The following is a 23,251-nucleotide window of genomic DNA, read 5'->3' as shown; positions in this document are numbered from 1 at the left end:
TATGGGCGGCGATGGGCCCTACAAACTATGAATAACCCCAACCCTCTGGTAGCACCTGCCGAAGAAAGACCCTCAAGGGACCGACCTGCCTGATGGGGTAACTAAGCCAGCCCAAGTTATAAAACCTTCCTCATGCCGTCACTTTTCTCTTTTTTTTTTTTTTTTTTGAATAAATAAAACAAAACTCCAACCAAATTGTATATAGTTTCTCTCACAGCTTGGAACATTTTCTTCTCCCAAATCAATAGTTACAAAAACCGATTTCCATCAGATTCCGTCGCATTTCACACACACAAAACGAAACTATGCCGCCAAGCACCTCGCCAAAGATTCTTTCTCCCCAGGATGAGCAGAATCTGATTGCGACTGGTTTTGTCACATCAAGTCCTATATCTGGTACTCAACGTATCCATAAAAAGACGTCTTAACCGATCGAGCGATGAAGAGCACCGCGATGTTTCTATACCAAGGCCATCTTCGTCATCTCCCACACAATTCGACACAACTGTTCATGATTATGTCACCATACCGGAGTTCTTGATTTCTGAAGCCGCGCTCATTCGTGTCGGTTTCAATGAGAAAAAAGCAGCCGAGCTTTGGAACCAATGGGACAGTATGACAGACGACGACCTCTTTCACCGCGAAGGCCATGTTTCCCCAGGTGGAGATGGAGAAGAGCTGCCTTTCATCGATTACATCACAGGTATTTTCGATCAGTCTGACGCTTGGGCAATGTCAATTCGGAATGGCGAACACGTTTGGAGTCTTACGGAATTTCTCAAAATGTCCAGGATGCTATCATGGATCCCCTTTTTGATTCCATGCGTTTCAACCGCACATGCGCAGAATGGGCTCGAGATACTGTTGAACAACGGTATGCTGGGCTCGAAGACATACGGCGAACATCACAGGAACGTGAAAGGGCCGTTCAGCGGTCTGCTACCCGTCCCCGAAATACAGAAGCCGATAGCAACCCGTCGTGTTCAGACCGTCCCACGACCCCTTCGGCTGATTCTTCAACACATCCGCAACGCACACTATCGACCTTGCAAAGTAGAGGGGCTCCGGGTTTTACAGTTCTTTACAGGGCATCGGATCAGGCCCGCACCGTGGGACTTTTCGATGCTGATGGAAAGATTCAAGATATACAAACCATCAGCAGTTTACCTCCCACTGATTTCAGTGGTATAAGGTCTATGTACTATTTCACGCCTAACTACAAAGGTAAGCAAAAACTAAACATATTTACCTTGCAAGCAATCCTTATAAGAACAATAGCTAACAGTTTTTAGTTGCCGAATATTATGCAGCGTACGCGAAAAGACGAGCTCATTGCGAAGCTGTTGTTGTAATACAACTAACTGTCCCCAATTCCGCCATTGAGGGACTTGATGCCCCTTCACTCCAGAAATACTATTGGCCAACCGACGAGTGGAAAGAGTTGATTTGGTCATCTCGTAGAGTTGGTTTACCTCCCAAACACCTACACACCGAGCAAGCGAAACTCATCATCGGTCACATCGCAAGGGACCCAAACAAAAAATACAAAGATATGTCATCCAAGGGTGATATTACTGAGAGTTGCCTGTTGAAGGCAGGCCCGCAAGAACAACAAGTTGCCGTACAATTTGTTTTCCCTCGAGGCCGGAACGGCAGTGAATTTCTTTCAGAACTTGCGGTCGACAATTTGGAGGTTTATCCTTTTACAAAGAAAGAATTCCGCAGATGTCCTGAGGACAGGGTTTGAGGAGAGAATGATTCATTTCATTCATTACCTACGTTACTCGGCAGGTACTAACCCGCTGAGGTTTAAAGACTCTAACATGTGGATCCGATGAGGTCGAGACGGGAAATTTTATCCATAGTGTTCGGTCAATGCCTGAACTGAGTTGAGTGCATTATATCAGTGAGCATTATTCTTCCTAAAGGCTTTCCGTCCAAGGCTGGCGGGCAATGTGACAACAGGCGGGCCAAGTCCACCATATCTGGGGTTTCGTGGCCGCCGTCTCCCCAGGATTTCGAGGCTTCAAGCCTGGTGCAGCGTGTATATAAACAGAGGTCCTATGCGGACGGGGTATTTCTTACAGCCTGGCGCTTGTGGCCATCAAGTAAAAAAAAAAAAAAAATCAATCAAAACTAATCTATGGCTTATACGAGTGCGAGCCAGGCTCACTTTCAACTGTGGATTTCCCGTAGTCTTGGGAGCGAGCAACAATAAAGGGGTCATGCTGTTCATTAGTTATCCCTAGGGCTTGAAGGCAATAACCGATGAAATTGCTTGAACCTTTGACTGACTCAATCAGATGCAGGGGGTTTTGCTGGCCTTTCAATTCTCTGCGCGACTTGACCTACCCTGCATGCTCCTGGGAATGGAAATTTCGGGCCAAATTTGTTTTTCGTTTCTTCTTCTTTTTCTCTTTTTCTGAAATTCCCTATTACTCACTCTCCTCAACATGTCTGAGCCATGGACGGCCAAAGAGTACCTTAACAGTGCATGTGGGCGCGTCCATCTTCTAGCCGAGTCCGACGTAAAGGCTGTCAGTAGCGAATGTTACTATGCTGCGAGTCATGTACAATCGTAATCCGCGGGATAAACAAGACTTCTTGTTAGACAGTACAGCTCGTATTTGGGCAATTTTGGAACCAACCCAAGCCTACCTCGCCCACCTAGTATAGGTACCTAGGTAGGTTTGTGCGCGGTAAAAGAATGCATTCTTTAATGGCAGTAGGTATGCAGTTGGGTAAAGGTTGATCTTGTCGCTATGACACACGTACCAAGCGAAAAAGAATAAAATCAAAAATAAAATAAAAATAAAAAAAAGAGAGAGAGAAAAGAAGAAAACCATTGTCGACCATCCTTAAACTGCTAAAAAACTGCGGAGAGAGCCGCCGATGGTGCGGAGTCAATCCCGACTTGGCAGCGCCGGTATAGGAGGCTGTCCATCAAACAAGCTTGGGGTCGCAAGGATTTCTCATCTCTACTGATTGGATTACTATCAAGTATAGGTAATTAATCATGGTTCAGGTTGTTCACAGATGAAAGCCCCCCCGGACAGCAACAGCTTGCACAGAAACCAACCATGGCACATTTGCCATTTGCCATTTGCCTTTTGCCCCCACCCAAAGATAGGTGAGTTACCTAAGGTGTGCGCGCTACTGAGATAATTACTCGACTCACCATTTGATCCCTTATCTTTGACCCAACCGCAAATTCCCGCCCCCCGTAGTGGCTCCATCTCTGCATGTCATCATCCTTGCTATCGGTGCTGCACTCCCCGGAGTTGTTTGTACCATAGTACCTCTTCACATTTACCTACGTTACTTCGTATATATGTACAGACAGTACCTAGTTGGTGGCTTCAATGCCGGGACGCATGCTAAAAACGGTATTGGCATGCGCACAAGGCTGGACCCAGTCGGCGACGTACCATGTCGCACGATAGCCATCCCGTTCCTATCTCCTCCTTCTTGTGAGGGGCAACTTTTGACAGGCGCTTATACCGTGGGAGTGCTATGGAAACAACGTTAATAAAAGTGACAATGTTCCCCCCCTCGTCCTTTATTTTCATCCAGGTCCATGGGCTCGGATTCAGACAGCCTCTGAGTCTCTGTTGGGTCAATCCTTACCGACAGTCTCCTTGTATATTCTGGCCACTGAGCTAGCTATACCTTTCATTGTTTACTTTGACTGTTCATCTAGGCAAGGTAGTTTCTAGCTGTCCACATCACCATGGCTACAGTCTCGGACCCACGTGAGCTCTCGAAGCCACCTCAGACCGAAGAGGCAGACATGGAGAAGGACACAATAGCCAGCGGCAAGGCTGGTAGCATAAACGATGCCGACGTCATTCCCAACGCTGCCTCCGGACCCTTCAACATCGACAAACAGTCAGAGCGTGCCCTGGTATGGAAGCTCGACCTCCGGCTGCTTCCGGTACTCTCTATCATGTACCTGTTCAACAGCCTCGACAAGTCAAATCTGGGCAACGCCAAGACCAACGGCCTCGAGAAGTCACTCGGACTCGAGGGGAACCAGTACAACATACTCTTGTCCGTCTTTTTCATCCCGTACGTGCTCACGGCCCCGTTCCTGGGCATCGCGGGTAAGAAGTTTGGCCCCAGCCGGGTGCTCCCCATCATGATGTTCTGCTTCGGCACGGTCACGCTGCTCGTCGTCGTCTGCCACAACTTTGGCGGCCTCTTTGCGCTGCGTTGGTTCCTGGGCATGAGCGAAAGCGCCTTCTTCCCGCTCGTCATCTACTATCAGACCATGTTCTACCGCCGCGGCGAGCTTGCCCGTCGCCTTGCCATCTTTTACGCCGCGCAGAGCATCGCCTCCGCCTTTGGCGGCCTGCTATCCTTTGGAGTCTTTCAGATCAAGGGCGGGCCGCTCGAGTCCTGGCGCTACCTTTTTCTCATCGAGGGCTCCTGTACCATCCTCTTCTCCATCTTTGCCTTTTGGTACCTTCCCCGTTCGGCCGGCGAGGCGCGTTTCCTGAACCCGGATGAGCGGCAGCTTGCCTACCACCGTATACAGATGGACTCTTCCTCGGTGGTCAACGAAGAGCTCAACATCCGCGACTCGCTCAAGATCTTCAAGCACTGGACCTCGTGGCTCATCCTGGCCATCCAAATGTGCCTCGGAGTGCCGCTGCAGTCGGTCCAGCTCTTCCTGCCCCAGATCGTGCAGCGCCTCGGCTTCGGCGCCGCCAAGACCAACCTGTACACCGTGGCGCCCAACGTCACGGGCGCCGTCATGCTCCTGGTGCTCGCCTTCGCGTCCGACTACACCAGGCTGCGGTTCCCCTTTGTCGCCCTGGGCTTCCTCTTCACCTTCATCGGCATGGTCATCTACGCCGGCCTCGACGACGTCGTCGGCAGCCAGCAGATGGTGGCGTACTTTGCCTCCTTCATGATGACGTGGGGCACTTCGGCGCCGTCGGTGCTGCTCGACGTCCTGTACAACAACAACATCGCCCACGAGGGTCGCCGCGTCGTCCTCACCAGCGTGGCGGTGCCCGTGGCCAACATGATGGGCGTGGTCAGCTCAAACATCTTTCTGAACAAGGACGCCCCCAAGTATCTGCCTGCTCTGATCACCACAGCGGCCTTTGGCGGTCTCGGAGGCATCCTGACCATCGTGCTCGGATTGTACATGATCTGGGACAACAAGAGGAGGGACGAGGCGCAGGGTGTAAATGTCAGGCCTCAGGATGTGCCTACTGAGAAGTTGAGGGACGGTCCTGACTCCCCTGATTTCAGATGGTGTTTGTAGTGGCGCTATGCCCATACTGTCGTCTTGCGGGTTTTATAACATGTCCCATTAGTATCTGCACACTGATATGTGAATATAAAATAATTCGTTCTCTTCTATTTTGCCATGCATATTAAACGAGAAGCTGTTAAGTTGATCAAGATCAACGACTTTTTATTATCCATGTCAGCTCGGAACTCTACCAAGATCATCTCAAGCCTCCCGACAATATAATGCTCTGGCCAGTGAGGTAGCCCGTCCGACACAGCATGGTCACGGCGTTGGCCACCTCCTGCGGGGCCCCGAGTCTACCAACGGGGATATTCCTGACGTCTCCGGCGGTGCCCTCCACGGCCCTCGCGTTGGGGATCATGCCAGTGTCGCCAATCATGGCCGGCGCGACATCGTTGGCCGTGATACCATCCTTGGCGTACCTGGCCGACAGGTTCCGCATCATGCTCGTCACTCCGCCCTTGCTGGCGGCGTAGTGAGGGCCGTTGATGCCACCGCCGTAGGCCGCGATGGACGAGATGAATATGAGCCTGCCCCACTTGTTCTTGGCCATGTCGGGCACGCAGTGTTTGGCCAGGATGAAGGGGGCGCGGAGGTTGACGCGCATCATGTAGTCGAACTCGGCCAGCTCAATGTCCTCAATGTACGTGAATCGCTTGCCGTACCCGGCGTTGGCGACAAGGATGCTGGGGGACTGGCCCTGCAGCTGGACAATCTCCTGGAACAGCAGGTCAAAGTCCTGGTCGTTGGGGGTGCCCATGTCGATGCGGTGAACCGAGATCCTGTTGCTTGACCGCGTTGAAGCCTTCTCTAACTCGGCGACAAGAGCATCGATCTTCTCGCGGCTGTTCCAGTAGGTGAGGGCTAAGCTGGAACCGTGGGCCCAGAGGTCCTTGGCGATGGCAGCCCCGATTCTGGAGGTGTGTGTCAGTTACTGTAGATACTGTTGATTTAATGAAGGATACCCATCTTGGACTTGCTTCTCTTTTTCATTCTTTTTTTTTTTCATACAAAAGATTAACATGTACTTACCCTCCAGAGGCACCCGTAATGAGTGCAAGCCTCCCAACCAAGTTGTTGTCGACTGACATGGTGGCGTTATTGGTTGTTGCGAAATCGTAAAATAAATGCGTGCCAGGCAGGTCAACAAAGCGGACCAGTAGTGGCTGACAATTTTTGTTAAAGGGTTTGATGCTTGTATGGCAGGTTTACTCCAGGTCTTGGCTCTATTATGCGAGGCGGGCGAGACAGATTCGATTTGCGACAAAAGAGATGGGGATTTCTTTTGACAAGATGCGGGGAAGGTCTAGCCTTCTTCTATTCTAGAACTAGACCCAGTTACAGGCGCAGTAAATCAGGAGAAGTCACCCGGGTGGTCAAGTGGAGCATGGAAAAAGAATCATGCCGGATCTTATAGAGTGACAATGGGCGGGGAGCACTGACTTGGCAATCTGTCCGTGGCAGGGTTTCGGACGATTGCGATGAACTTTGATGGCTTTGGTGCATGCGCGAACTGACGAACGGTCCTGCCCCTGCGTACGCCCGTTGCTCTCTAGTGCAGGTTAGGTACCTATGTAGTTGGAATATTCACATGATCCCTTATTGGGGACATACGGTATCAAAGATGAGATGAGTAAAGATCCAATGCAGTGGTTAGAAATAATTGAGACTTGTTTGTTCTTGCTTTTAGTTGCAGCAAATCACGTCCAAAAATCAGGTTGGACGACCAAAAGATCCGGCTTCCGGAGCCGGCGGGGTCAGGGCCTGTTAAGATCAATACCGGAGCCGAATTTCGGAGCCGCAATCGGCCAAGGCTTGACTGAGCATCAGGAGTCAAGAAAAAAAAAAGAGAAAAAAAAGGAGGGGAAATAATTAACTGAAAACCTAATCAAGGACCCTCATTCCATGATCATCATTTAACCGCAAGGTCTACAATCCAAGGTACTTCCCGAGTACCTACCTACCTAATCATTGTTTACATACTTCCAGTCTACTCCTTCCATTTGCTCCAATTCATCTCTCAGTCAGGGAGGCACAACCCCTCGTTAGCGTGCTGGATTACTACAACTGTGCAACACACACGAAATGAAAGAAAATTTGTAAATCGTCTCCTGAATTTTTTTATTATTTTTATTTTTAAACCAAAATTGTCTCACGGAAAAAAAAAAGTTCGACTAGAACTGTTAGAACTAGATTTTGAAGACAACGCATCTCTTTAGTATCATATTCATTGGACTTCAATTCTTCACCTCATCAATCAGTAGACAAGTCATTGCCACGACCAGTAAACCTTGCCAATAAACACGCTACTGGAACTTAGTGCATCGGACGGCCATTCGCCGAATCCACCACAATATGGCGGCCACCCCTACCCCTTTCTGCAGCTTCCAGGGACCGACTGACTACACGGGATATGATCGCAACAAGCTCCCGTCCGAGCAGCCCCCAGCCATACCGAGGACCTTCATAGATGCCATGAAGGTCCGCGAAGAGGTATTTGTGCGCGAGCAGGGAGTCTGTCTCGAGTACGAGATGGATGACGACGACCCGCGCAGCTGCCACTGGGTCACCTATGCAAGCACGGGGGAGATCAGGCAGAGCGAGACTAGCGGTGAGGATGCAGGCCAGATTCAGGCGTCACGGGGTGGTCAGTCCAGTGCGGAACCGACCGGCACGCTGAGGTGCGTCCCGTTTCCCCACCCGCCTCACCCGAGACCGGGCGGCAGGTACCTGGACGGCAAGCTTGTGAACGAGGCCGAGCTGGCGCCGCCGCGGGGCATCGCAACGCCGGGAGAGGGTGCGGGGGCTGCTGACTTGGAAGCACTGCGGTCACTCCCGACAAACGAGAGGAGGAGGATCGCTGCGTATCGGCCGGACGTGCCTGATCGGCCAACCAGCCTCCACGACGGCCAGGAGCCTTACGTGAAGCTTGGGAGGTTGGCAGTCACTCGGAATGCCCGTGGTTTATCTATCGGCGGTCTGCTGGTTCGGCGAGCCTTGGAGTTTCTGAGAGAGCACCCGACGTACTTTAACCCGTAAGTATATCAACTTGAAGCATTGTGCGTGATCAAGTCTGGCTGACCCCCCCTAAAAACCTAGCAACAAAAATATGTCTGCGATAGAAGCAGCGGCCGCAACCGCAGCTTACCCCACATCCTTACTGAGGTGGAATGGCCTCGTATGTGTCCATGCTCAGAAGCAGGTGGTCCCATTCTGGGAAAAGTTTGGCTTCAAGATCGACGATGAGATGGGGGAGTGGTGGGAAGAAGGCATCCCTCACGTTGGCATGTTCAATCGCCTGGAAGACCTGGAGAAAGATCCCTAGGTGGATTCTGTCAAGGCTTCTAGCTGCAAGGGCCCGATCACAGATGGTGTCTGGCCGAATATGCGATGGTGCCCTGGCTCAGGATCCTCAACCCAACCATATCAACCCATGAAACTGGACAATGTGTTGAAGAAAATGGAAGGAGGCAACATGTCTCTTGATGATGACAACAGCACCATGCCCGATGAAGATGACGCCGCCACCGTCACTCTAACGTAGTCGGACGCGCCAGATGACAAAGGCTTGGCGTGGCCACCGACGGATACTCAGGGGAGGTCCGGCCATGGAACAGCAACATATTGACATCAACAGCCTAACAGAGACATATCGACTAGCAAACCAGCCAGGGCAACCGAAGAATACCTTATGCAACCAGCGACAGCAACAAGGGAACGTAGCACAGGTATTTAATTCAATGGTCTTCGTGATTCGCCCTCCCGTGAGCGGAGCCTTTCTTTTTTTTAGATAAGCCCTATGTGACAAAGATTGCCGTTGGAGAAAAAACCGCAATCCACCTTTGCCAAAAGCCTGAACGCGCAAATGCAACTTTCCGATGAGAGACATAAACCCCGAGAAAGAACTTTCCGATTGCCAAATAGCAAAACAGACCCAGCAGCCCGATTCTGCGCCCGTCCCCATATCCACATAAAAAGGAAATATTCCTTAACGGTTGCTCTTCGCCACACGCTCCAACTCGTCCTTCTTCTTGATTGCGTACGAGTTGCTGCTGCCCTTGGCGGCGTTGATCAGCTCCTCAGCCAAGCACTCAGCGATAGACTTGACGTTGCGGAACGAAGCCTCGCGGGCGCCAGTGGTCAGGAGGGAGATGGCCTGGTTGACACGGCGCAGAGGCGAAACATCGACGGCTTGCCTACGGACGGTTCCAGCGCTACCGATACGGGTGCTGTCTTCGCGAGGGCCGCAGTTGACAATGGCGTCAACGGCAATCTGGATGGGGTTCTGGTCGGTCATGAGGTGGATCTGAAAGGTTCCTAGTTAGACTATGCTATTGCCAACCAGGACGGCCAATTGTGGTAGCCTTTGCGAGACAACTCACAATCTCAAAGGCGTGTGCGACAATGCGGACAGCCATCAGCTTCTTGCCGTTGTTACGGCCGTGCATCATCAGAGAGTTGGTAAGACGCTCAATGATGGGGCAGTTGGCCTTGCGGAAGCGCTTGACGGCATAACGGCCAGCCGAGTGGGGGATGTAGACCGGTGACCGGATCTGAATGTAGTCTCTGGAAAGCAGATGTCCAATGTCAGCCTTTGTGTTGCTCGCATCGTAGGTTCTGTGCCTCCTATTGTCTGCGTCTGTCTCGTCCCAATCCGCTTGCTGGGGGGGCTCTTTCTCTAGCACTTGGCTGCCCCTCGTACTTTGCATGCCATGAATCCAAAGATCTCTCGTCTTTCTGCGAACCACCCCAGGGAGCCAAAAGACGCAGACAACAATCGGACGGGCGAAAAGATCCAAGAATTCCTTACGTCAATGAGATGTCGCGAATCTCGACGTCCTCATAGCTCCACTTGTTGAAGAGCTTGATGCTGCCAATCTCGGCGACAACATCCTTGGGCAGGACCTGGTAGCCCGAAACGGCCTCGACCTCGATTTCTCCGTTGTCAGACATGTTTGCTGGGTGAATCTGACCGACCGTGAAAGGACTCTAGGCGACTTGGTCGTGGACGAAATGGTTTGCTGGGAGTAGCGGATTTTTGTCTTAAGGTCGAATGCCGCAGAGGTTGTAAATTGCTGGTTGCCAAATCTCGTGGCCGCACCAAACGTGGTGGGGCTGGCCCACGTGCGTCGAGGGTTTTCATTGGGTGAGCCTCCAAATTTTTTAGGGCTCAAGGCAGGAGCCCCTCGATTTGCCCAAGTGTGGATTTGAACGCTGCGGTTCACCAAGGCTTTCGACTTCGCACAAATCGCCCTCCGCAGACCGACCAGCTCAACGACCATCACTTCCCACCACATCAGCAAACCGCCAAACCTCATCAACGACCACCAAAACAACTAGACAAAATGGCTCCCGCTGGTGGCAAAGGAAAGAAGAAGTGGTCCAAGGGAAAGGTTAAGGACAAGGCCCAGCACGCCGTCCTCCTGGACAAGACCACCTCCGAGAAGCTCTACAAGGACGTCCAGTCGTACCGCCTGGTCACCATTGCCACTCTTGTCGACAGGCTAAAGATCAACGGCTCGCTGGCTCGCCAGTGCCTTGCCGACCTGGAGGAGAAGGGCCAGATCAAGCCCGTGGTCACGCACAGCAAGATGAAGATCTACAGTATGTTGCAATCCATGTACAGCAAATTCTCTGCGCGCATGCGGGTAGAGGACTGCATCTTTGGAGCTAAATCATTAGCAGTGCGACTGACACAATTGACTCCAAACAGCCCGGGCCGTTGGCGCTGCCGAATAAGCACCTTCATTTTCACGACTTTCAACGACTGCTTGCTTTTTGTGAGGGGGAACTTCAGGCGCGAGGGACTCCATTCTAGCCCATGCTCAGGGCAAACAACGGATACGGATGGGTTATGGCTTCACATCTTTAGGAGTTGGTCTTTCGGCACTTGGTGTATCATAAGGCAGGGAGGATTTGATCTCCCAACAAGGACCCCATATAGACGGCTACACTGTCTTGAGGACTGCATGGCACGGAATGGTCATGATGCCTTAGTCAAAACGGAAACAAAACATTCTGAATCATTGTTGTGTTTTTGTAATTTTGTGATAATGGAAATTGTAGGTCAAGTTGTGAGAGAAGTTGGTAAGCTTAAAACCCAGATTGATGACAAGTACGAGCAGGCCACTGCTGTAGAACTACTCAGTCCTTGCCTTACGAATCTTGGCGAAGTAAACGTTAGAGTCGATTGTGTGAGCCGTGAGTCCTGTGCTAGGTGTGAGTTTTCGAGTACAGGGTAGATTGTTTGATTTGAAAAGTTTAGAGGCAGCTGAGACGAACCAGAGCGTTTGAGCTTCTCAAGGACTAAGGTAATGTGTCGCCGAGGGAAACAGGCTATGGCTTGGAGGGCCACCACTGCCGCTTGGCTACTATCTGCCTTGCAGTATCTACCGACATAGGTACCTACCTACCTACCTACCTTGCGCTTATACATGCAACAAATCACGGCTTTATGGTAATCTGACGTAGTAGGAAGTGATAGAACCCAAAAACCCGGCAACGCCGTCGACACCCATCCATCTGTACTCCGTTGCCTTCAAGCGATTCCAAAAGTCGCAATTTTCTCGGCTAAGGTTGCGTCAGCCCACCCAATCGGCGGCCTTCTCGGGATGCCCAGCCTTCCTGGTCCTCAAAGAGCAGGCGCCAATTGGCATGGATGGCAACCTACAGTGGCGATTCGAGTCGCCTGGAAATGGCACATGTAAGTTACAGGATTTTTGCAGACACCGAGCAAAGTTATGAAACAATCACACTTGGCGCCTGAAAACCTCAGTCTTGAGTGAACAGGTAATCAATAATTATCAAAAGGCTTGACTCGTTATCTCACCTCAAAAGGAATTGACTTTCTCGTGCATTCGCCGCCAGTTCCAGAAAGCCACCGGCTTACTGACTACATTTCCCCGGCAAAGCAGGGTATTATTTGAAGAGGCCCAGCAGGTAATATCCGCCGTTGGCCCGGACGTCGATGGGACCTACCCAGAGATAGCTGGAGCCAATAACCAACGGCCCGCAAAGCAAATTTTTTTTTTTAACTTGTAGCTGGGTATAATAAGATGAACTATGCTTGTCAAGGACAATCGACAACTAAATCGCATGAATATCAATTATAAGTCAATATGAAGAGCATGTAGTCTACATCTGTCAAAGGATGCCGATCAAAAATGGCGTAGACATGGCATTTAAAACTTGAAAATTCTTTTCTCGGGGTCCTTCATTCTCGGCACAGGGAAGCAAAACCAGCTCCATTTCATGTAACCACCTAGTCTAGAGGCTGGTCGGCATCAGCGACGGCGTGGCCCCCTGGAGATCAACTACAGAGGTGCTACTAGTTCGGGGCGGGTCGGATTGCAGGCGCGCGAATTTGGAGCACGAGCCACATATTGGTGTTGCCCCGGCAGGGGCTGTGGGGCCGTGCTAGACAAAATTTGATCCTTGTCCCGAATTTTTCCAGTCGAGCTTCCCATAAAGTCCCGAGCAGAGAACACTGTCTCTCCTAAATTTTTCCATCTTCTGAACCATTCATTCCACTTGGCCTTTTTGCATTTCCTTTCTTTCTGCAAAAAAACTCTCCACTCCATTCAGATATTCAGAGCACTGCTTTGAACCGTCGCAAAGATGACGAGCAAAGATGATATCCGCATCATGGGCATGCCGGTAAGTTGCCACGCTTTTACCCAGTTGCGACACCCAGCGCTCATCGGTTGAACGCGCGATATTGTCGCCGGTCTATCAACTGTCAACTCTCAACCTTGTCAATGGCATCAATTGATTCAATGCTACCGCATGTATCACTTGCCGGTCGATTTGGATTGTTGAGTCGACTACGATAGATGGGCGCCGATGCTCGACGTTTGCCGGCTGAGCTCGGGAAGCTAGCTTTCCTCGTCTCAACTACAGATCAACGCATCTCTAAGAATCAATGTACTGACCATTGCTATGATTCCAATTCTAGCCCTTCGTGGTCGACTTCTTGAGTACGTTTTCTACCCATTAGCCGTCCCCGTCGATCGAATCGATCCACAAGAAAAAATGCTTCGGACATGGCTCCTATCAAAAGAAACGATTAAAGATCCTAACATGTACAACAGTGGGTGGTGTTTCCGCCGCCGTCTCGAAGACTGCCGCTGCTCCCATTGAGCGTGTCAAGCTTCTGGTCCAGAACCAGGTATGTGAAAAAAAATCCATCCGGATTCTCCCTTATCTGCAATGCCTGCAGATGATACGCGCTACGGGTTCAGATCAATCGGGGCCATCACGTGATGAATATCGCAAACATCCTAGACAACGCTGACAGCCATATAGGAGGAGATGATCCGCGCCGGCCGTCTTGACCGCCGCTACGAGGGTATCGTCGACTGCTTCAAGCGCACCAGCCAGGCCGAGGGTGTCATGTCGCTGTGGCGTGGCAACACTGCCAACGTCATCCGTTACTTCCCTACCCAGGCCTTGAACTTTGCTTTCCGTGACAAGTTCAAGAAGATGTTCGGCTACAAGAAGGACAAGGACGGTTACGCCAAGTGGATGGCTGGTAACCTGGCCTCCGGTGGTGTAAGTAAAAAAAAAAAAAAAACACTTGATCTCCGTTTTCCTCTGAGCTATTGCTGACCCAGACTCTAGGCCGCTGGTGCCACTTCGCTCCTTTTCGTCTACTCCCTCGACTACGCCCGTACCCGTCTGGCCAACGACGCCAAGTCGGCCAAGGGTGGCGGTGACCGTCAGTTCAACGGTCTCGTCGACGTCTACCGCAAGACCCTCGCCTCTGACGGTATTGCCGGTCTGTACCGTGGTTTCGGTCCTTCCGTTGCCGGTATCGTCGTCTACCGTGGTCTTTACTTCGGCATGTACGACTCCATCAAGCCCGTCGTCCTGACTGGCTCGCTTGAGACCAACTTCCTTGCCTCGTTCGCCCTCGGTTGGTGCGTCACCACCGGTGCCGGTATCGCCTCTTACCCCCTTGACACTGTCCGTCGTCGTATGATGATGACCTCTGGTGAGGCCGTCAAGTACAGCAGCTCTTTGGACGCCTTCAAGCAGATCGTCGCCAAGGAGGGTGTCAAGTCGCTCTTCCGTGGTGCTGGTGCCAACATTCTCCGTGGTGTCGCCGGTGCTGGTGTGCTCTCGATCTACGACCAGCTCCAGCTCATCATGTTCGGCAAGGCCTTCAAGGGTGGATCGGGCTAAATGCCTTGACCTTTGGTCTAGCTGTGGAGAGGGGGTGTACGTTGGCTCAATAATACGCCCGCTGTAGTGGGCGTGGCAGAGCCAACACAGGGGGCGTGTGGTGGAGATAAAGTGAGGTGGGAGGTTCCGTGGCGTGCTGACACCGACTCGGAGATTGAGAAGCAATCTCTTGCCATGACAGCTGGGAGCTTCGCGGCGTAAAAAGTTAGCGGGGCGTTTGGCATTTTACCCCGTGCCCGGCCGACTTCTATCGACCGCTGTAATTTATTAAATTTTGAGCAATTCCCTTGTTGTACTTTGCAACTTCTTCTCCTACCAGCTTTTTGTGGGTTGTGTGCGGCTTGATAGATCTCTTTCTTTGACAGTTCAGATCATGACGGTCAAATGCAATGATTTTAATTACCATGCTCGCACTTGGTCGTGAATCGAATTATCCAGGATAATCTTGCAATGATTGAGCGAAAGTTTTGTTGGCGGTCTTGCATCAATTGTGAATGTGAGGGGATAGAGTGTCTTGTTGCATCAGTTTCTGTAGTGTACCAGAGGTCGAAAGACGTTTGCAAAATTTCTTGCAGACGCGTCTAACATCCGGGCAAAGCAATCATACAAATCCCAACACAAACATAAACTAGAACTAACACCTTCCCAGTCACTTTTCACTTCCGCCCGCCTTGAAGTCAATACTCCCGGGTCAATCGCTGTCAATTCGGCCAAAGCTCCTGAAGATCTTTGCCATAGCATAATTCCCTTTTGTTCCCCAGTTATTGGCCACCAAAGAACCCCTCCCTCACTGCCACATGCCCCCTAAGCAGTCTGCAGCCACCGGCTCCAAGCCTCGTGGTCGGCCACCGTCCAAGACCGGGACCAAAAATAGCACAGGCGATGCCGCATCCAAGAAGGGATCTGCTGTGCGCAAGTCAGGAGGCAAGACCGTCGTCGACGAGGACGAGCCAGAGGATGACGAACGGACAGGAGGAACTAATTCGTCCGACATCGAAATGGTCGGCACGAGGGACAAGGATAAGGACCAAGACATAGATGAGTTTGCGTCGGAGGGCGAGGAAGAGCAGCCTAAGAGGATACCGCCCGAATTGCTCCGCAGGCTTTTGCACGAGGCCTTTGACAGGGACACGACGCGCGTGTCCAAGGAAGCCAACGCGGCCGTGGCGAGGTACTTTGACATATTTGTTCAGGAGGCCATCGCGAGGACGGCGGCGGAGAGGAATGGGAGGTTTTTGGAGGTGAGTTCGTGATTCGTTTTATTTATTTATAGTAAATCCTTGGCTTGCCGTTTCTTTTGTCTTTTCTGGCCTTGAGAACTACAACAAGTCAACAGCTTACTGACACATTAGCGCTGCTATCTACAGGTTGAGGACCTGGAAAAGGTTGCACCACAACTTTTACTTGACCTTTGAGGAATCTTGGAGCCGACTCTTTCTACAGCTTTCACATCTGTTCCGTTAAGCAGAGGCATGTTCTGAACATTATTAGGTACCCAGAGTACTGGAGAACCTTGGAGAGCATGGGCCGCCTCCACACGGCCAGCCTCGAGAGCCGTGCATTCGCTCTACGAGGGGCTCGCCTTTCTGATCAACCTCATTCATTCCATGTCAAGGTTCAAAAAAGATCCTTTACCCGTGTTTCTACGCTGCTTGGAGAACAAAACTACTATAGCGCGTCCGTCCCTACATGTGGGGGGGGGGGGACATATCGCACACAGTGCATACAGTATGTGGACAGCATGCAAAAGACAAGCGGTTCTTTGCATCAGATTCTAGTAATGACCTCAGATAAAAAATGCCAAAAAAATATTACTCTGATCAAGGATTTGGCCATGATGCTTCTTGTTTCGCGCTTGTATTTAGTTTGTTTAGTTCGGTTTATATTTGGACCACTGGCCTTGCTCTCCGTGAACCACTATTCAAGAACTAATAGTTCGCTGATCCGCTCGAGCCACTGCGTAACAACCCTAACCCCTTCTTGTCGCACCCGTCGCTTCCCCAATTTATACTGTACGATGCCACTCTTGTCGATGGAACATCGCATTCCGTGATGGCCACGGTATCATTCTTGTGGTGTTTTCCCCCTCTCTGTTCAACTTGTTGCTTTTGCTGTTTGTCTTTTGCCCCACAATCCGAGCTGTTCAAACTCTGTAAGCTCGTTCGAGCTTATTACATTTGTTTGTTCCCTCTCCCTCGCCCGGGACGTCCGTCAGGCCCGGCGCATTACCTACTTTCGCCCTGAGAGCACGAAAACAACAATGGCGGACGAAGGAGAATTGCGCCAGAGGAAGCCGGCGCCCGAGGCCAAGTGGACAAAGATTGATCCGTCCACCACAAAGATCCGGACAAAAAAGGAGATTGAAGACGAGGAAGATGTCTACTATCCCTGGTGGGATCTCCTCCGGCTCACCGTCGGCCTGGCCATCGCCTACTGCGGCCTGAGCTACTTGGCAAGTGGCGGCGAGACCTACTCGATCGGTTATGAGGTGCCCATGAAGTATCTGCACCTTGACTCGATTCCGAACCCATTTGTAAGCCAATCACCCGCCGGGAGCTTTCATATGCTCGCTCTCGCGTACAGTGATTCATTCGCCTTGAAGGCTTTTCTGGCTAACCAAGTCCATGGCTTCCTCACTTGTAGAGAAAGCCAATATGGATCACACCCGAGGAACTGGCAACTTTCGACGGCTCCGACGAGAACAAGCCGGTCTACCTTGCCATCAACGGCACCATCTACGACGTCTCAGCGAACCGCCGCACCTACGGGCCCGGCGGCTCGTACCAATTCTTTGCCGGCGTCGACGCCTCGCGCGCCTACGTGACGGGGTGCTTTGCCGAGGACCGCACGGCCGACATGCGCGGAGTCGAGGAGATGTTCCTGCCGATCGAGGACCCCGAGGTCAACAAGCACTTTTCGGCCGCGGAGCTCGAGGAGATGCGCCAGAAGGAGCGGGAGGAGGCCGACAGGAAGATGCACGATGCGCTCAAGCACTGGGTTCAGTTCTTCCGCAACCACAAAAAGTACAGAAACGTCGGCCGCGTCAAGAGGCGGATCGACTGGCTGGAGAAGGAGCCGAAGCGGAAGCTGTGCAAGCAGGCGCAGGAGGGGAGGCCGAGGAGGAAGATTCCTGGAGACAAGAAGACGACGAAGGATGCTGCGGGTGGACAATAGTTTGATTGGTGGCTTGTGGTTTTCTGGGAATCATTAAGAGAAAAAAAGAAAATGCAAAGGGTTCCCTTGGCGGCACGGTCCTTCTCGGGCGAACGTGTAAAGCAGTAAATTTGCAGGCTCAAGCTACAAATCCAAGTATGCAGCCACAACATTAGTAGCATATTGCATTATCTACCCTACATCGTCCTCTGATGCCATGTTTCCTCAACAAGTGCCTCGTGCTTGAAACTCGGACGACCATACTCTACGCTCCTACTACCTCCCATGACGTTGACAGCGCATGTCAAGTAGACTATCACTGTCGTGAGCTGTGCACCACACTGAGCCCTGGCAATGTCTCCGACTTTAGTTACCACACCATCTGGTTCATGACCACTGCCTCGGAGTGGGCGCTTCACTCCTTCAATGGCCTGACTCGATACCAGCTTCGTCTTCTGGCTCATACTCCTGGATGTAGGCTTCATGGCTCGTACTCATGCAGCATCCCATGATGACTGATTTTAGTTGACCAAAAGTGATTTTCTTAGAAATTATTTTTCTTGCTTTTGTTTATGCTTATGAAAGGATCCTCCATCTTTATACCCAGGGAATCCCCCAACTACGTTTTACTGGTAGATTTTATAATCATCAATGCATATGTAGTGCGGTTGTGAGATCAAATGATACAATGGCCCACAACAGCAGTCTTGTCGGGCTTCAGTGCGAGACCATCCGACGTGATTGTATACATGTTTGTAAATATTGGTAGACACCTAGGTAAGATGCTTTCAACTGATTATGTGCACCGCAGCAAGTAAGATATTATATTAGAAGAGTAATGGCGGGAACTGCAATATCTAGATACGTACCTAGGTACCTACCTACCTACCTACCTACCTACCTACCTACCTACCTACCTACCTACCTACCTACCTACCTACCTACCTACCTACCTACCTACCTACCTACCTACCTACCTACCTACCTACCTATGTTGAGCTACATGACATCCTTGGACACTGTCGTTTCCCTTTCATTGCGGTACAGCCTCATCTGGGAGTTTTTTTTTTTTTTTTTCTGAACCAGTCGATTTTCGGTCATTTTTCATCTTATAGTATATAAACTCTTGTTAGGTTCTTTATCCCGATCAAGGCAGCTTTCTTTGTAACATAAGCCTGGGTAGAGTAACATATGTCGATTGTGCCTTTGCCCCGAGGTTCTTCTGTTGTCCTTGAATGCGAGGAGAAAACAGACAAGAAAGAAGAAGCAAAAAAAAAAAAAACCCCCACAGCTAAATAAGTATCTTACCGGTCGGATGACCACTGCTCGCTGCTATTCATATCTGCCTACTGGTTGACCATAAATACATCTTATGCTCATGCCTTGAAATGACCTCAATATCAGATGGCAACTGTACAAAAACATCCAGAAAGATAAAGGAACAAAAGTAACGAGTGAGACAAAAGTTCAGCCGCCGTTGAAAGGCATTATTCCATGTTTCATCCTATTTGCAGTACCGATAGGAACGCCGTCTCTTTTTTTTTTTTTTTTTTTTTTTTTGTGACTTCATGATGCAAATGCAGCTCCACAAACTGACATATCACACTTGGCAATGTCCCATAACGTGAGCATTCAGAGAGATTTGGTGGAGTTCGGTATCAGAGTGTGTTACAAAAAGGCATGGTTGACACCGCAGTGGAAGAAGAAAAGAACATCGATATAGCCGCGATTTTAGTAGATCACTGAATTGATGAAACAATCAAACGGGGCAAAGGAGTTGAGTTCAAAAATCCATCGTTAACTTCAAAAAAGAAAATGTCTAGTCCACTAAAAGTAATAAACGCGCACACCGCTGCAGTCAAGGTTTGTGTGGGTATGGGCACGCAAGAAAAATTGGCGAAAGCCAAAGGCCCAAATGTACAAAGCGGCCATTAGCCAGGGCATAGGACACTCAAAAAGATCAATAAACCCTTCTGATATGTCCAAAGCGACGGACACCGGCTTCGTTCATCGCGACAGCCCCCATCCAAGAATTATGGCCTATTACAACCCACCAAACGCTCCGCTTCATCTGGGAGCCCGCGGCGCGGCTTTTATTGACCACCCCAGAACGATAAATGCATTCCACCCGCTTACAAGAGGTAAGAGAAGGCGGCGACGGCAAGCAGGCTGAGGCTCGGTGCGACCATGGAGCCGGCAGCCGCGACGGGAGCGGTGGTGCCAGATGAGCCAGGTGCGGAGCCGCCGGAGGTAGGGGTGGAACCACCAGTGCCGCTTCCGCTGCCACTGCCACTGCCGCTGCCACTGCCAGTGCCACTGCCACTGCCGCCAGTGCTGCCACCGGTGGTTCCGTTCGTGGGGGTGTTACCGGACTGTCCACCGGTGACACCGCCAGGAACACCAGCGGCACCGGTGATCTGGGAAGCAGCCTTCTTGTATTCAGCCAGAGAACGCTGGGGGTTTGTACTATAACAAGGGACGGTCAGTCAGCAAATGGGTTGTCCACAAGATTCAGAATTCTTCGAAATGCACTTACGGCTCGTTAATGACCATGACCATGCCGTTCTTGCAGTGAGGTCCGGTGGCGCAGTACAGCCAGATGGGGTTGGTGTTGTTGACACGGACGGTGTAAACTGGGATCTGGCCCATGGCGGCGCTGGCGGCGAAAGGAACGTAACCAGAGTGGATGCCGGTCACGTTCTTCATGGTCTTGCTGATGGGCTGGCAAGGGTCGTCGAAGGGCGACTGTGTAACGGTGTGGTTGCCACCCATGAACATGAACTGAACCATGTCGCCAGCACGAGCGGTGATTTTGTTGGGCGAGAAGATGGTTCCGTTCTGGCCAACGCGGACAGCGTGGACGGTCTGAGCATCGACACCAGTAAACATTGCCAGAGCGGCAAGGGCGACGGTAGAGAACTGCATTTTTGAAGTTTAAAGTTGAAATTTCTTCGGGTTGACACCTTTTTGAAATAATAATAATAACGAGTAGTGGATGGTTCGTTGAAAGACCGTGTTGTTTGCAAGAGGAGGAAGTAGAAGGAAGCTGTTGATCGGCGACTCGCGCTTCAAACAGTAAGGACTAGCCTTTGAAAGTAAAAATTAAGAATTTCAAAGATGGTCCGAAGAAAAACGATGGATCTCTGTATGATTGAGACTGGGAAGGAAGATCAGAGCAAGAACAGCTCAAAAAAGAGGGAAGATGACATGAATATAAGGGAACTTCGGGGAGAGCCAAGCCGGCTACCCGCCAAGAATCGCCAAATTAGAAGAGAGAGCCCCATGTCGGACGCCGGGCAGGGGTATGAAAGACGGGTGCTTGAAACATCAAGGTAATCCGTAGGGGTGTGGGTGTTTTGACCCGTCACCGCGGCCCTGTCTACTCCACTGTCTCCATCAACGAGGAAGAGGGCACCCAGAAGTTGCTGTGCCGATATCCTCGCCTAATCTGACTGGAAAAGAAGTGCATCGAAGCTGCTGAGGCGAGGAAACTAGAGTAAAAAAAAGGGGGGGTGGATGTTTGTCCAAAATGAGAATAGTTGTGACGTGCGTTGGGCTTTGGAACAGCCCGCTGTATGTATGTAGGTATGCTTAGTTTAGTGATACAACGTCAACCAGGGGTAAAAATTGCAATTAAGTTAAATAAAACTAAATGGCATATTCTCCGTAAAAGCTAAAAAGCGTTCGACATGGTACTGTCAATTCTGTAGGTAGGCACGAACATGTTGGTTCCGCGCCACTGCATTGAGTTGATTCCATACCTAGAAAGACTAAGGAGAGTGAGGTAGCATTGGGGCATAGAGAGCCAGAGGAAAGACATGGGTGGGGCCCAAGTTCAAGACACATGCCTGTTTTTCTGTGAACTGGGTTAAGATCAAAATTTCTCAGCCTCAAAGAGATCGCATAGTTCGTATACATCAAGCTTTCATGAATCACACAACGAAAGTTTATGATTATTATTTTTTCGTCATCAGATGCCCAATCAAACTGAAGTGGCCAGGAACAAGGGCGTGGCGAAGCAACAGGCTGATTATACAAAGTACTGTCTGTAGGTTGTGCGTACGTAGGCTATGATTCGGGACTCGAGAGCGCCGACCTGGCAAAGGCTTGGTAGCAAGTTGAAGTTGGGGAACCGGGACTTGGAAAATTCCGGGGTTGAGACGTTTTTTAGATTGCTTTTACTAAGGTTACTTGACTCCTTAAAATCTTTAAACTATAATAGGACGAAAACCATGGAAATATGGGGCGCCGCCCCTCGCCTGGTAACCTTCAATTAAGCTAAAGAAAAATTTTGTTCCCAAGGGGCAAGGACAACCCTGAGGCGACCCAGACATGCAGGGAAATGGGGCACGGATGTGCATCATGCGATGAGGATGAAACAAGGCTGACGCTCGACAACGTCTCACTTAGCTCCTACTGCCCCGAACCACCTTTCGTGCCTACCTTACCTACTATGAGTACCAGACGCCAAACGCGTACTAACCCCCCAAATGCGCTTTTCAATCGCCACAGCAGCATCCACCTCAGCCCTTTTGATTGATTGACCAAGGGCCATCGATGCATCCATTCAAAAATGGATTTACAGCACCTCTGTCTGACTGCTAACGACTGACTGGACTGTGACGAGACCAACCTGACTTGGACTAGACTAGGTAGTCTAGATAGTTCTAATGATTAATTTATGCCAATCAAAAGCCGCCCAACATCTAAACAATGTCATTTTGATTCAAACGATACTGACTTAAAGTGAAAACACGACGGCGGACCAGGAACATCGGGACTCGGGAAGAGAGGATGAAGGGAGAAACGACTCATTAATAAGAAAAAAGAAAAGAGAAAATAAAAAGACCGAAGGGCTCGGCACTCCTTTTCTCGATACACTGCAAGGCTCATCCGCTTGCCGGACGGATCACCAGACCCCGGTTTTTGCTTACCGCAGATGGTCACGAAGAAAAAAAAAAAAAAAAAAAAAAAAAAAAAAAACTGAAATGTTTGTGTTTCTTGTTGGTCAGCAACTGACTGGGATTGGCTGATATATATCTGGAAGATCTTGGAAACACAACGACCCTTGTTGCCACAAGGCGGTTTGGTCGTCAAGGAGCGCCACATCCAGTGTTTTGTTTGGCTAGGTACGCAATTATCACAGGCAGGCCATTGGAGGCAACCAGTGATGACAGCTCCGCGGAGGAAATACGTACCTTAAGCTCTCAGATCTGGATGCTGATTGCCTCTTGACATGGCACAAACATACCTCAGCTTCTGCCGGCGTTTATCAATAACGGTGGAACAACTCGGAAATATCATCACCCGAGACGTCGAGTGTGTTATACCTTTCATTGAGAACCTTTGGGCATCGTTTGGCACAATGCTCCTCCTCTTTTTTGTATAGCGCTTGATTTGTCCCCGCTAATTCGGCTCCTCCAGCGTCGACGTTCAAGCAGGGAACACGCACTGCTCGTACGACCTGAGCGGTCCCCAGATATCAGCCTTGAAAAGCCATTGAACTCCAAAATACCCTAAGCCCAGTCGCATGGCTGACAGAGACTGGGTTACGATCGACGCGTGTCAAGCGATCAAGTCTTGGCATAGAAACCCCCGAGGATCACCTGGACAAGCGAGCCGACAGCCGTTGAGCTACTTCACGAGTCA

General features: G+C 50.6%; 11 protein-coding genes across 11 annotated transcripts; 7 read left to right on the top strand and 4 right to left on the bottom strand.

Moving 5' to 3' along the window:
* The first annotated feature begins 1,115 nt into the window (after positions 1 to 1,115).
* PgNI_05718 (uncharacterized protein) lies at positions 1,116 to 2,012 on the top strand. The gene is made up of 2 exons (XM_031125749.1): positions 1,116 to 1,224; positions 1,293 to 2,012. The coding sequence occupies exons 1-2, from the start codon at positions 1,197 to 1,199 to the stop codon at positions 1,745 to 1,747; spliced, it is 483 nt and encodes a 160-aa protein (XP_030982046.1). The 5' UTR covers positions 1,116 to 1,196; the 3' UTR covers positions 1,748 to 2,012.
* Positions 2,013 to 3,730: 1,718 nt separating this feature from the next.
* PgNI_05717 (uncharacterized protein) lies at positions 3,731 to 5,275 on the top strand (the record flags this gene model as incomplete). The annotated part of the gene is made up of 1 exon (XM_031125748.1): positions 3,731 to 5,275. The coding sequence occupies one exon, from the start codon at positions 3,731 to 3,733 to the stop codon at positions 5,273 to 5,275; it is 1,545 nt and encodes a 514-aa protein (XP_030982041.1).
* Positions 5,276 to 5,323: 48 nt separating this feature from the next.
* On the bottom strand, positions 5,324 to 7,081 carry PgNI_05716 (uncharacterized protein). The gene is made up of 2 exons (XM_031125747.1): positions 6,299 to 7,081; positions 5,324 to 6,180 (listed from the first exon to the last, which is right to left on the bottom strand). The coding sequence occupies exons 1-2, from the start codon at positions 6,355 to 6,357 to the stop codon at positions 5,463 to 5,465; spliced, it is 777 nt and encodes a 258-aa protein (XP_030982040.1). The 5' UTR covers positions 6,358 to 7,081; the 3' UTR covers positions 5,324 to 5,462.
* A 540-nt stretch (positions 7,082 to 7,621) lies between these two features.
* On the top strand, positions 7,622 to 8,816 carry PgNI_05715 (uncharacterized protein; the record flags this gene model as incomplete). The annotated part of the gene is made up of 2 exons (XM_031125746.1): positions 7,622 to 8,301; positions 8,366 to 8,816. 2 exons carry the CDS (start codon positions 7,622 to 7,624, stop codon positions 8,589 to 8,591), a joined length of 906 nt encoding a protein of 301 aa, XP_030982039.1. The 3' UTR covers positions 8,592 to 8,816.
* Positions 8,817 to 8,982: 166 nt separating this feature from the next.
* Positions 8,983 to 10,319, bottom strand: PgNI_05714 (uncharacterized protein). Its single transcript, XM_031125745.1, has 3 exons — positions 10,077 to 10,319; positions 9,649 to 9,832; positions 8,983 to 9,572 (listed from the first exon to the last, which is right to left on the bottom strand). The coding sequence occupies exons 1-3, from the start codon at positions 10,217 to 10,219 to the stop codon at positions 9,255 to 9,257; spliced, it is 645 nt and encodes a 214-aa protein (XP_030982038.1). The 5' UTR covers positions 10,220 to 10,319; the 3' UTR covers positions 8,983 to 9,254.
* A 163-nt stretch (positions 10,320 to 10,482) lies between these two features.
* Positions 10,483 to 11,528, top strand: PgNI_05713 (uncharacterized protein). Its single transcript, XM_031125744.1, has 2 exons — positions 10,483 to 10,870; positions 10,980 to 11,528. The coding sequence occupies exons 1-2, from the start codon at positions 10,612 to 10,614 to the stop codon at positions 11,003 to 11,005; spliced, it is 285 nt and encodes a 94-aa protein (XP_030982045.1). The 5' UTR covers positions 10,483 to 10,611; the 3' UTR covers positions 11,006 to 11,528.
* Positions 11,529 to 11,771: 243 nt separating this feature from the next.
* Positions 11,772 to 12,240, bottom strand: PgNI_05712 (uncharacterized protein; the record flags this gene model as incomplete). Its single annotated transcript, XM_031125743.1, has 2 exons — positions 11,772 to 11,954; positions 12,096 to 12,240. A coding segment is annotated over one exon (144 nt), but the record flags the coding sequence as incomplete, so codon positions are not given.
* A 483-nt stretch (positions 12,241 to 12,723) lies between these two features.
* On the top strand, positions 12,724 to 14,851 carry PgNI_05711 (uncharacterized protein). The gene is made up of 5 exons (XM_031125742.1): positions 12,724 to 12,922; positions 13,221 to 13,242; positions 13,357 to 13,433; positions 13,571 to 13,816; positions 13,886 to 14,851. The coding sequence occupies exons 1-5, from the start codon at positions 12,884 to 12,886 to the stop codon at positions 14,447 to 14,449; spliced, it is 948 nt and encodes a 315-aa protein (XP_030982043.1). The 5' UTR covers positions 12,724 to 12,883; the 3' UTR covers positions 14,450 to 14,851.
* A 216-nt stretch (positions 14,852 to 15,067) lies between these two features.
* Positions 15,068 to 16,282, top strand: PgNI_05710 (uncharacterized protein). The gene is made up of 2 exons (XM_031125741.1): positions 15,068 to 15,690; positions 15,817 to 16,282. The coding sequence occupies exons 1-2, from the start codon at positions 15,247 to 15,249 to the stop codon at positions 15,862 to 15,864; spliced, it is 492 nt and encodes a 163-aa protein (XP_030982042.1). The 5' UTR covers positions 15,068 to 15,246; the 3' UTR covers positions 15,865 to 16,282.
* A 216-nt stretch (positions 16,283 to 16,498) lies between these two features.
* On the top strand, positions 16,499 to 17,814 carry PgNI_05709 (uncharacterized protein). Its single transcript, XM_031125740.1, has 2 exons — positions 16,499 to 16,982; positions 17,093 to 17,814. The coding sequence occupies exons 1-2, from the start codon at positions 16,710 to 16,712 to the stop codon at positions 17,621 to 17,623; spliced, it is 804 nt and encodes a 267-aa protein (XP_030982874.1). The 5' UTR covers positions 16,499 to 16,709; the 3' UTR covers positions 17,624 to 17,814.
* A 1,552-nt stretch (positions 17,815 to 19,366) lies between these two features.
* On the bottom strand, positions 19,367 to 21,131 carry PgNI_05708 (uncharacterized protein). Its single transcript, XM_031125739.1, has 2 exons — positions 20,139 to 21,131; positions 19,367 to 20,068 (listed from the first exon to the last, which is right to left on the bottom strand). Exons 1-2 carry the CDS (start codon positions 20,525 to 20,527, stop codon positions 19,735 to 19,737), a joined length of 723 nt encoding a protein of 240 aa, XP_030982875.1. The 5' UTR covers positions 20,528 to 21,131; the 3' UTR covers positions 19,367 to 19,734.
* Between the last annotated feature and the right edge of the window lie 2,120 nt (positions 21,132 to 23,251).

Source organism: Pyricularia grisea, chromosome I, assembly GCF_004355905.1.
Source record: "Pyricularia grisea strain NI907 chromosome I, whole genome shotgun sequence".
Classification (NCBI taxonomy): Eukaryota; Fungi; Ascomycota; class Sordariomycetes; order Magnaporthales; family Pyriculariaceae; genus Pyricularia; species Pyricularia grisea.
The sequence above is the reverse complement of the archived record's forward strand: the minus strand, read 5'-3'. Positions and strand labels throughout refer to the sequence as shown.